At 62.6% G+C, this 11,925-nt stretch overlaps 1 protein-coding gene across 1 annotated transcript in view; it reads right to left on the bottom strand.

Annotated features, from left to right (window-relative positions):
• Positions 1 to 249: 249 nt before the first annotated feature.
• EVI5L (ecotropic viral integration site 5 like) overlaps positions 250 to 11,925 on the bottom strand; it is a 67,321-nt gene continuing 55,645 nt past the window's right edge. Inside the window, exons 20-24 of the mRNA XM_058821379.1 lie at positions 10,879 to 10,974; positions 9,604 to 9,797; positions 2,631 to 2,661; positions 1,840 to 1,843; positions 250 to 731 (exon numbers count right to left, since the gene is read on the bottom strand). Of these exons, the coding sequence (XP_058677362.1) occupies positions 250 to 731; positions 1,840 to 1,843; positions 2,631 to 2,661; positions 9,604 to 9,797; positions 10,879 to 10,974 (807 nt within the window). The remainder of the gene's footprint in view (positions 732 to 1,839; positions 1,844 to 2,630; positions 2,662 to 9,603; positions 9,798 to 10,878; positions 10,975 to 11,925) is intronic.

Genomic DNA, 11,925 nt, shown 5'->3' with positions numbered 1-11,925 from the left:
AGGTTTTGGGGGGTCTAGGGGAGGTTTGGGGGGTGTAGAAGGGTTTTGGGGGGGTCTCGGGGCTCTGAGGGGGTTTTGGGGGGGTCTGACGGGTTTTGGGGGGTCTCGGGGGAGGTTTGGGGGGGTCTAGAAGGGGCTCTGGGGACGATTGTGGGGTCCCGGGTGGTTTGGGGGTAACTGGGGGACTTTGGGGGGCTCTGGGGGGATCTTTGGGGGCTTTTGGGGCCGTTCGGGGCTTTCTGGGGGGGTTCAGTTGGTCCGGGGGGTTTCCGGGGGGGTCCCGGTGCAGCCGGAGGGGTTTCCGGGGGGGCTCGGTGTTGCCCGGGGGGGTCCCGGTGTAGCCGGGCGGTTCTGGGGGGCTCCCGGTGTTCCCGGGGGGTCTTTGGGGCTCCCGGGGCTCTCTCGCTGCCCCCTCCCCGGTATTTCGGGGCGGTCCCCGCTCTGCTCCGCTGGGGGCTGAAAGGCGAGACGGGAAACTGAGGCAGAGGGCGGGGGGGGCGGGGGTCCCCGAGCCCCGGTTCCCCCCCCCCGGTTCCCTCCCCGTTTCCCCCCGGTCCCTCCCGTTCCCCGGGCCCGGTTTCCCCCCCCGGTCCCCCCGGCCCGGCCCCGGTTCCGGTTCCCGCCGGGCCCCGCCCCCGCCCCCTCCCGCACGCGGTCCCGGCCCCCCCGGGCTCGGTCCCGGTCCCGGTTCCGTTTCCGGTTCCGGTTTCGGTCCCGGTCCCGGTTCCCCCCTCACCGGCCGGGCGCTGCTGCCGGAGCGGCACTTCCGGGAGGGCGTGGCCAAGCCCCGCCCGCGCCAATCAGCGCCACCGCCCTGCCCTGCGCGGACCAATCAGCGCGGCCGCCCCGCCCAGCTAGGACCAATGGGAGGCGGGGAGGCAGGAAAGGGCGTGGCTGCTCCCTCCCCTACCCCCCCAGCGCCGCCGGCAATGGGAGCGCCCGAGCTCGCAGCCAATCAGGAGACAGCGCGGAGCGTTGTGAGGGCGGGGCCTCGAGGGGGAGGGGCTAAGAGGGGCGTGGTGAAAATGGGCGGGGCTCAGATCCCAAAGGAGGCGGGCTAGAACGCAAAGGGGCGGGGTTCAGACTCCAAACGGGGCGTGGCAAACCCCAAAGGGGCGGGGCTCAGACCCCAATGGGGGCGGGGCAGAGCCCAAAGGGGCGGGGCTAAGAGCCCAAAGGGGCGGGGCTAAGAGCCCAAAGGGGGCGGGGCAGAGCCCAAAGGGGCAGGGCAGGGCCCAAGGGGGCGGGGCTCAGAGCCCAAAGGGGCGGGGCAGGCCCCAAAGGGGCGGGGCTAAGGCCCCAAAGTGGGCGGGGTGGGAACGGAGCCAGGGAGGGGATTGAGGGAGGGGTCACACAGCTGGGCACAGATGGGACACGCCCATTACACACCTGCGCACACCTGCGCACACCTGGGACACACCCATTGCACACCTGGGAGACACACCTTACACACCTGTGCACACCTGCGCACACCTGGGAGACACCCATTGCACACCTGGGAGACACACCTTACACACCTGTGCACACCTGCTACATGTTACACACCTGCGCACACCTGGGACACACCCATTGCACACCTGGGAGACACACCTTACATACCTGTGCACACCTGCTACATGTTACACACCTGCGCACACCTGCGCACACCTGGGAGACACCCATTGCACACCTGGGAGACACACCTTACACACCTGCGCACACCTGCTACATGTTACACACCTGCGCACACCTGGGACACACCCATTGCACACCTGGGAGACACACCTTACACACCTGTGCACACCTGTTACATGTTACACACCTGCGCACACCTGCGCACTGCTGTTATACAGCACATACACATCTGTACACACCCGGACACACCTTTACACACCTCTGCACACCCATCACACACCTGTTACACGCCTGTGCACACCTGTGAACACCTGTGCACACCTGTGCACACCTGCACACTGCTGTTACATAGCACTTGCGCATCTGTACACGCCCGGACACACGCGCATTGCACACCTGTGCACACCTGGGACACCCCTGTTACACACCTGTGCACACCTGGGACATACCTGGATGCAGCTATTACACACCTGTGCACACCTGTTACACAGCCCCTACACACCTGTGCACACCTGTGCACACCTGGTATCGGTTATACAGTCCTTGCACACCTTTACACACCTGCTAGACACCTGTACACACCTGGTATCTGTTACACAGCCCTTACACACCTGTTACACACTGATTGCACACTGATTACACACCTGTTACACACCTGTTCATACCTGTGCACACTGGTAGCTGAAATATCGCCCTTACACACCTGTGCACACCTGTACACACCTGGAGTCTGTTATACAGCCCTTACACACCCATTACACACCTGTGCACACCTGGGACACAGCGCTTGCACAGCTGTTACACACCTGTGCACACCCATTACACACCTGTTGCACACCTGCTCACAGCTGTGCACACCTGCGACACAGCCCTTACACACCTGTTACACACCTTTGCACACCTGTGCACACCTGTGCACAGCTGGGACACAGCCCTTACACACCTGTACACACCCTTTACACACCTGTACACACCTGTACACACCCATTACACACCTGTACACACCCATTACTCACCTGTACACACCCATTACACACCTGTGCACACCTGTTACACACCTATGCACACCCGTTACACACCTGTGCACACCTGTTACACACCTGTACACACCTATTACACACCTGTGCACACCTGTCACACACCTGTGCACACCTGTTACACACCTGTACTCACCTATTACACACCTGTGCACACCTGTCACACACCTGTACACACCCATTACACACCTGTGCACACCTGTCACACACCTGTGCACACCTGTCACACACCTGTACACACCCATTACACACCTGTCACACACCTGTGCACACCTGTCACACACCTGTACACACCTGTTAGACACCTGTGCACACCCGTTACACACCTGTACACACCCGTTACACACCTGTGCACACCTGTCACACACCTGCAGAGCCCCCTGTGCTCCCTGGGGTGCCCCGGGGCCGTTTTGGGGTCAGTCCCGAAGGTTTTGGGGCCGATCCTGGAGATTTGAGGGTCACAGAAATTTGGGGGTGAATTCCACAGAATTTTTGGGGTGAATTCCCCAGGATTTTTGGGGCCAATTCCAGAGGATTTCTGGGGCAAATTCCCAAAGATTTTGGGGCAAATCCCAGAGGATTTTTGGGGTGAATTCCCAAAGATTTTGGGTCAAATTCCCAAAGATTTTGAGGCCAATCCCAGAAGATTTTGGGGTGAATCCCAAAGGATTTTGGAGTGAATTCCAGAGAATTTTTGGAGTGAATTTCAGAGGATTTTTGCGGCCAATTCCAGAGGATTTCTGGAGCAAATTCCTAAAGATTTTGGAGTGAATCCCAGAGTATTTTGGGGGCAAATTCCGGAGGATTTTGGGGTGAATCCCTGAGGATTTTGAGGTGAATCCCAGAGAATTTTTGGGGTGAATTCCCGAGGATTTTTGGGACGAATTCCCGAGGGCTTTGGGATCGCTCGGGGGGGATCTGGGGGTCCCGGCCGGGGTTTCTGGGGTCAATCCAAGGAATTTTGGGGTCGACTCGAGGCTTTTCGGGATCCTGTATTTCTGTACAGCGGGGCAGGGGCGCGGGGTGGGGGGGGGGTCCCCACAATTGTCCCGGTCTGGGATCCGTCCGGGGGATCCATTTGGGGTCCAGGGGATCCATTTGGGGTCCGGGGGATCCATTTGGGACCCAGAATCTGTCCAGGGGACCCAGGGAGATCCAGGATCTGTCTGGGATCCATCCAGGGGATCCATTTGGGGGTCCAGGACGTGTCCAGGGGATCCATTTGGGATCTGGGATCCATTTGGGGGTCCAGGACGTGTCCAGGGGATCCATTTGGGATCTGGGATCCATTTGGGGGTCCAGGACGTGTCCAGGGGATCCATTTGGGATCTGGGATCCATTTGGGGGTCCAGGACGTGTCCAGGGGATCCATTTGGGATCTGGGATCCATTTGGGGGTCCAGGACGTGTCCAGGGGACCCATTTGGGATCTGGGATCAATTTTGGGGTCCAGGACGTGTCCAGGGGATCCATTTGGGATCTGGGATCCATTTGGGGGTCCAGGACGTGTCCAGGGGACCCATTTGGGATCTGGGATCAATTTTGGGGTCCAGGACGTGTCCAGGGGATCCATTTGGGATCTGGGATCCATTTGGGGGTCCAGGACGTGTCCAGGGGGTCCATTTGGGATCTGGGATCCATTTGGGGGTCCAGGATGTGTCCAGGGGGTCCATTTGGGATCTGGGATCCATTTGGGGACTCTGGAATCTGTCCAGGGGATCCATTTGGGGTCCAGGACGTGTTCATGGGTCCATGGAGATCCAGGATCCATCCAGAGGATCCATTTGGGGCCTGGGATCCGTCTGGAGGATCCATTTGAGGCCCGTGATCCATTTGGGGACTCCGGAATCTGTCCAGGGGACCCATCTGGGATCTGGGATCCACTCAGGGCTCCAGGGGGATCCGGGACCTGTCCAGGGGATCCATTTGGGATCCAGGATCCATCCAGGGGAACCATGTGGGGTCCGGGATCTGTCCAGGGTTCCAGAGGGGTCTGGGATCCATTTGGGGTCCATGATCCATCCAGGGGATCCAGGATCTGTCCAGGGGATCCATTTGGGGACTCCAGGATCTGTCCAGGGGATCCATTTGGGGTCCATGATCCATTTGGGGTCCGGGATCCACCCAGGGGATCCAGGATCAGTCTGAGGGGTCTGGGATCCACTCAGGGAGTCCAGAGGGGTCTGGGATCCATTTGGGGTCCATGATCCATCCAGGGGATCCATTTGGGGTCCATGATCCATTTGGGGTCCAGGATCCACCCAGGGGATCCAGGATCAGTCTGAGGGGTCTGGGATCCGTCCAGGGGATCCATTTGGGGTCTGGGATCCACCCAGGGAGTCCAGAGGGGTCTGGGATCCATTTGGGGACTCCAGAACCCGTCCATGGGATCCATTTGGAATCCGGGATCCACTCAGGGAATCCATTTGAGGTCCAGGATACATCCGGTGCTCCAGGGGGGTCTGGGATCCGTCCAGGGGATCCATTTGGGGTCCAAAATCTGTCCAGGGGTCCAGGGGGATCCAGGATCAGTCCAGAGGGTCCAGAATCCACCCAGGGGATCCATTTGGGGTCCAGGATCCACCCAGGGGATCCATGATCTGTCTGGGGGCCCAGAGGGGTCCGAGACCTGTGCAGGGGATCCGTGTGGGGTCCAGGATCAAGCTGGGGGTCCAGGATTTGTTCGGGGGGCTCCGTTTGAGATCTGGGATCCATTCAAGTGGTCCAGACTCATTTGGGGTCTGGAATCCATCCAGGGGATCCAGGGGCATCCGGGATCCATCCAGGGGGTCCGTTTGGGGTCCGGGATCTGTCCGGGGGATCCACTTGGGAACCGGGATCCATCCGGGGGTCCAGGGGAGTCTGGCACCCATTTGGGGTCCGGGATCCGTCCAAGGGGGTCCAGAATCCATCCAGGGGATCCAGAACCCGTCCGGGGGATCCATTTGGGATCCAGGATCCATCTGGAGCTTTGGGATCCACTCGGGGGCTCTGGGATCCCTCCGAGGGGCCCAGGGGGATCCGGGATCCACTCAGGGAATCCAGAGAGCTCTGGAATCAATCTGGGGGGCTCTGGGATCCATCCAGGAGGGGTTCAGAGTCCGGGATCCACTTGGGGATCTGAGATCCATCCAGAGAGGTCCAGGATCCACTTGGGAGGAGTCCAGAGGGATCTGGGGCCCATCCTGCGAGTCCAGAGGGGTCCAGGGTCCATTTGAAGAGTCTGGGATCCATCTGGGGGATCTGGGATCCACCCAGGGAGTCCAGAGGGGTCTGGGATCCATCCAGAGAGCCCAGGATCCATTTGGGGGGGGGTCCAGGGGGATCTGGGACCCATCCAGAAGGCCCAGAGGGATCTCGGATCCATTTGGTGGGTCCAGAGAGATCTAGGATCCACCCGGTGAGTCCAGGGGGCTCCAGAATCCATTTGAAGAGTCCAGGATGCATTTGGGGCGCCCGGGATCCATTTGGGGAGTCCAGGGTCTATCCAGGGGGATCTGGGATCCATTCAGGGCAATCTGGGATCCATTCGGGGTGTCCAGGGGGATCCGGTCACGCCCTTGTTGGTCCCACGGCATCCAGGAGGGAATCGGGCCTGGGATCCACAGCCGGGATCCGGCCGTGTCCAGTGTCCAGGGCTGGCCTGGGATCTGTCCCTGTCCCATTGTCCGGCCGTGTCCTGGGATCTGTCCCTGTCCTGGGATCTGTCCCTGTCCCATTGTCCGGCCGTGTCCTGGGATCTGTCCCTGTCCTGGGATCTGTCCCTGTCCCATTGTCCGGCCGTGTCCTGGGAGTGTCCCTGTCCTGGATCTGTCCCTGTCCTGGATCTGTCCCTGTCCCATTGTCCGGCCGTGTCCTGGGATCTGGCCATGTTCAGTGTCTAGGGTTGGCCTGGGATCTGTCCCTGTCCCATTGTCCGGCCGTGTCCTGGGAGTGTCCCTGTCCTGGGATCTGTCCCTGTCCCATTGTCCAGCCGTGTCCTGGATCTGTCCCTGTCCTGGAATTGTCCCTGTCCCATTGTCCAGCCGTGTCCTGGGAGTGTCCCTGTCCTGGATCTGTCCCTGTCCTGGATCTGTCCCTGTCCTGGAATTGTCCCTGTCCCATTGTCCGGCCGTGTCCTGGGATCTGGCTGTGTCCCTGTCCCTGTCCCTGTCCCGCTGTGTCCCTGTCCCTGTCCTGGCCATGTCCAGCACTGTCCTGGGATCCGGCCATGTCCCAGGATTTGGCCGTGTCCGGTGTCCGGCCGTGTCCCTGTCCCTGTCCAGTGTCCAGCTGTGTCCCTGTCCCTGTCCCGGCCATGTCCAGCCGTGTTGTGTCCAGCAGTGTCCTGGTTGTGTTCTGGGCTCTGGATGTGTCCAGTGTCCGGCCGTGTCCCTGTCCCTGCTCTGGGCTCTGTCCCTGTTGTGGCAATGTCCCTGTGCCAGGGGCTGGCTGTGTCCAGTGTCCGGCTGTGTCCCTGTTCCAGGATGTGTCCCAGGGTCCGGCCGTGTCCCAGGACTGTCCCTGTCCCTGTCCCTGTCCTGGGATCTGGCTGTCATGTCCAGCAGTGTCCCTGTCCCGGCCGTGTCCAGTGTCCAGCTGTGTCCCTGTCCCGTGTCCAGCTGTGTACCTGTCCCGGCTGTGTCCAGTGTCCAGCTGTGTCCCTGTCCCGTGTCCAGCTGTGTACCTGTCCCGGCTGTGTCCAGTGTCCAGCAGTGTCCCTGTCCCAGCTGTGTCCAGTGTCCAGCTGTGTCCCTGTCCCGTGTCCAGTGTCCAGCTGTGTCCCTGTCCCGGCTGTGTCCAGTGTCCAGCTGTGTCCCGTGTCCAGTGTCCAGTGTCCAGCTGTGTCCCTGTCCCGGCTGTGTCCAGTGTCCAGCTGTGTCCCGTGTCCAGTGTCCAGCTGTGTCCCCATCCCTGTCCCTGTCCGGGCCATGTCCAGTGTCCCTGTCCCTGTCCGGTGTCCGGCCGTGTCCCTGTCCCTGCTCTGGGATGTGGCTGTTGTGTCCAGCAGTGTCCCTGTCCCTGTCCCGGAATTGTCCCTGTCTCAGGGTCTGGCTGTGTCCAGTGTCCAGCAGTGTCCCAGCACTGTCCCTGTCCAGGTCCCTGTCCCAGCACCATCCTGGCTGTATCCCTGCACTGTCCCTGTCCTTTTCCCTGCCCCAGGTGTGTCCCTGTTCCTGTCCCTGTCCCAGGTGTGTCCCTGCCCCGGGTGTGTCCCTGTTCCTGTCCCTGTCCCAGGTGTGTCCCTGCCCCAGGTGTGTCCCTGTTCCTGTCCCTGTCCCAGGTGTGTCCCTGCCCCGGGTGTGTCCCTGTTCCTGTCCCTGTCCCAGGTGTGTCCCTGCCCCAGGTGTGTCCCTGTTCCTGTCCCTGTCCCAGGTGTGTCCCTGCCCCGGGTGTGTCCCTGTTCCTGTCCCTGTCCCAGGTGTGTCCCTGTCCCGGGTGTGTCTCTGTCCCTGTCCCTGTCCCAGGTGTGTCCCTGCCCCGGGTGTGTCCCTGTTCCTGTCCCTGTCCCAGGTGTGTCCCTGTCCCGGGTGTGTCTCTGTCCCTGTCCCCACTCCTGTCCCAGGTGTGTCCCTGTCCCGGGTGTGTCTCTGTCCCTGTCCCCACTCCTGTCCCAGGTGTGTCCCTGTCCCCGTCCCTGTCCCAGGTGTGTCCCTGTCCCAGGTGTGTCCCTGTCCCAGGTGTGCCCCTGTCCCAGGTGTGTCCCTGTCCCGGGTGTGTCTCTGTCCCTGTCCCCACTCCTGTCCCAGGTGTGTCCCTGTCCCCGTCCCTGTCCCAGGTGTGTCCCTGTCCCAGGTGTGCCCCTGTCCCAGGTGTGTCCCTGTCCCTGTCCCCACTCCTGTCCCAGGTGTGACCCCAGCCCGGGATCCAACGGTGTCCCAGATCCAGCTGTGCCCTGGGATTGTCCCTGTGCCAGGTGTGTCCCCATCCTTGTCCCTTCTTCCTGTCCCAGATGTGTCCCCATCCCTGTGCCAGATGTGTCTCCATCCTTGTCCCTGTCCCCATCCCAGGAGTGTCCCCATCCCTGTGCCAGGTGTGTCCCCATCCTTGTCCCTGTCCCCATCCTGGGATCCATCCCTATCCCTGTCCCTGTCCCAGGTGTGTCCCTGTCCCTGTGCCAGGTGTGTCCCCATCCCTGGTCCCTGTCCCCATCCTGGGATCCATCCCTGTCCCTGTCCCTGTCCCTGTCCCCTCTGTCCCTGTCCTGGGATCTCTCCATGTGTGGGATCAGCCTGGCCAGGGCTGTCCCTTGGTGTCCCCTGGGTGTCACAGGTGTCCCTCAGTGTCCCCTGAATGTCCCTCGGGTGTCCCTGGCTGTCCCTTAGGTGTCACACTTGTCCCTCAGTGTCCCCTCCTTGTCACAGGTGTCCCCTCAGTGTCCTTGGTGTCCCTCAGTGTCCCCTGGTGTCCCCAAAGTGCCACAGGGACCCGAGATGTCCCCCAGGTGCCACAGGACCTGCAGGTGTCCCATTGTCCCCTGGCCCGTCCCCAGTGTCCCTGTGGGTCCCTGGGTGTCACCTTAGGCTGTCCCCTGGGTGTCACGGTGCCGTCGGTGCCACCTCGGGCTCGCTGTCACTGCTGTCCCCGGTGTCCCCAATGTCCCCTGGGTGTCACGGTGCCGTCGGTGCCCCCTCGGGCTCGCTGTCACTGCTGTCCCCGGTGTCCCCGGTGTCCCCTGGGTGTCACGGTGCCGTCGGTGCCACCTCGGGCTCGCTGTCACTGCTGTCCCCGGTGTCCCCAATGTCCCAGACGTCCCCTGGGTGTCACTGTGCCGTCGGTGCCACCTTGGTCTCGCTGTCACTGCTGTCCCCGGTGTCCCCGGTGTCCCCGGGTGTCACGGTGCCGTCGGTGCCACCTCGGTCTCACTGTCACTGCTGTCCCTGGTGTCCCCTGGGTGTCACGGTGCCGTCAGTGCCACCTCGGTCTCGCTGTCACTGCTGTCCCCGGTGTCCCCGGTGTCCCCTGGGTGTCACGGTGCCGTCGGTGCCACCTCGGGCTCGCTGTCACTGCTGTCCCCGGTGTCCCCGGTGTCCCCGGTGTCCCCCGGGGTCAGGGCGAAGGGCGGCGGTGGCAGCTCCTCGTCCGAGGAGCCCAGCGAGTCCTCGTCCCCCAGGGGTGTCCCCAGGGCCACCGCGCCAAAGGACAGCGGCCCCCGCAGCAGCCGGATCTGGGACAGGGACAGGGACAGAGAGGGGACAGGGGACAGCGGGGACAGGGACAGGCATGGGAAAGGACAGGGGACAGTGAGGGACAAGAGGGGACAGTGAGGGACAGGGAGGGGACAGCAGGGACAAGGGATAGAGAGGGGACAGGGACAGGGGACAGTGAGGAGACAGGGGACAGTGGGGACAAGGATCAGCAGGGGAGACAGAGAGGGGACAGCAGGGGACAGTGGGGACAGAGGGGGGACAGTGGGGACAACAGAGGACAGCAGCGACAGGGAGGGGACAGCAGGGACAGGGGATAGAGAGGGGACAGAGAGGGGAGGGGACAAGGGACAGGGAGCGGACAGCGAGGGGACAAGGACGGGAATGGGGATGGGGACAGGGACAGGAGGGGAGAGGTGACAGGAAGGGACAGGAGGGGACAAAGGCCAACAGAGAAGGGCAGGAGGGAGGACACAGGGGGAACACGCAGTCACCAGCTGTCCCCGGGCCGTGTGGCACTGAGGGACACGGCTGGTGGCACTGAGGGGACATCGCTAGTGGCACTGGCAAAGCCACCAGTGGCACTGAGGGGACACGTCTGGTGGCACCTGGAGATGTCACCAGTGGCACTGGGGCCAGACTGGAGGGGTCCCCCAGGATCTGTGGGCGCCACCTGGGTGTCCCCAACCCCTGTCACCTCCCCCAGCCCCCCGGGGTGCCACATGGGTGTCCCCCCATGTCCCTGGCCCCCAGTGTCCCCAGTGATGTCCCCAACCTCCCCAACACCCCAGATGTCCCCAGTGTCCCACCTCGGCCTTGAGCTGCCGGATGTGGCCCTGCAGGTGCCGGATGTACTGCGCCCCCCGTGTCCCCAATGTCCCCAGTGTCCCCAACATCCCAGATGTCCCCAGTGATGTCCCCAATGTCCCCAGATGTCCCCAGATGTCCCCAGTGTCCCACCTCGGCCTTGAGCTGCCGGATGTGGCCCTGCAGGTGCCGGATGTACTGCGCCCCCCGTGTCCCCAATGTCCCCAGTGTCCCCAACATCCCAGATGTCCCCAGTGATGTCCCCAATGTCCCCAGGTGTCCCCAGTGTCCCACCTCGGCCTTGAGCTGCCGGATGTGGCCCTGCAGGTGCCGGATGTACTGCGCCGTGTCCGTGTGCTCCAGCTGGCCCTGCAGCCGCCCCTCCTCACGCTGGGGACAGCAAAGGGACACCGAGGGGACACCGAGGGGACACTGAGGGGACACTGCGGCCACCTGGCCCCTCCTGCGTCCCCCATGTCCCCTCCATATCCCCACGTCCTTCATGTCCACCCCGTCCCCGTGTCCCCCAACTCCTCCACGTCCCCTCCACGTCCCCCATGTCCCACCCATGTCCCCTCCATGACCCCACCATCCCCATGTCCCCACATTCCTCTGTGTCCCCATGTCCCCATGTCCCACCCATGTCCCCCTGTCCCCTCCACATCCCTGTAGCCCCCATCCCCTCCAGGCCCCCCATGTCCCTGTGTCCCCTCCATGTCCCCATGTCCTTCATGTCCACCATGTCCCCGTGTCCCCCAACCCCTCCCTGTCCCCTCCATGTCCCCTCCATGTCCCCCCATGTCCGCACATCCCTGTGTCCCCTATCCCCTCCATGTCCCTCATGTCCCCATGTCCCACTCGTGTCCCCATGTCCCTGATGTCCCCAGTGTCCCCAAGGTTCCCCATCCCCTCCATGTCCCCATGTCCCCCCCATATCCCCTCCATGTCCCCATGTCCTTCCTCCACTCCATGTCCTCCATGTCCCCAGTGTCCCCGATGTCCCCATGTCCGCCTGACGTCACCCACAATCCCCTCCATGTCCCCAACGTCCCCCACGTCCACCTGATGTCCCTGATGTCCCCCATGTCCCAATGTCCCCAGTATCCCCCATCCCCTTCATGTCTCTGATGTCCCCACTGTCCCTGATGTCCCCATACCCCCGTGTCCCTCATGCCCCCATGTCTCCTCCATATCCCCACTGTCCCCAATGTCCCTGATGTCCCCAATGTCCCCGATGTCCCCAATGTCCCTGATGTCCCCAGTGTCCCCACTGTCCCCAATGTCCCCACTGTCCCCAATGTCCCTGATGTCCCCAGTGTCCCCGCTGTCCCCAATGTCCCC

This window comes from Ammospiza caudacuta, chromosome 29, assembly GCF_027887145.1.
Source record: "Ammospiza caudacuta isolate bAmmCau1 chromosome 29, bAmmCau1.pri, whole genome shotgun sequence".
Taxonomy (NCBI): domain Eukaryota; kingdom Metazoa; phylum Chordata; class Aves; order Passeriformes; family Passerellidae; genus Ammospiza; species Ammospiza caudacuta.
The sequence above is the reverse complement of the archived record's forward strand: the minus strand, read 5'-3'. Positions and strand labels throughout refer to the sequence as shown.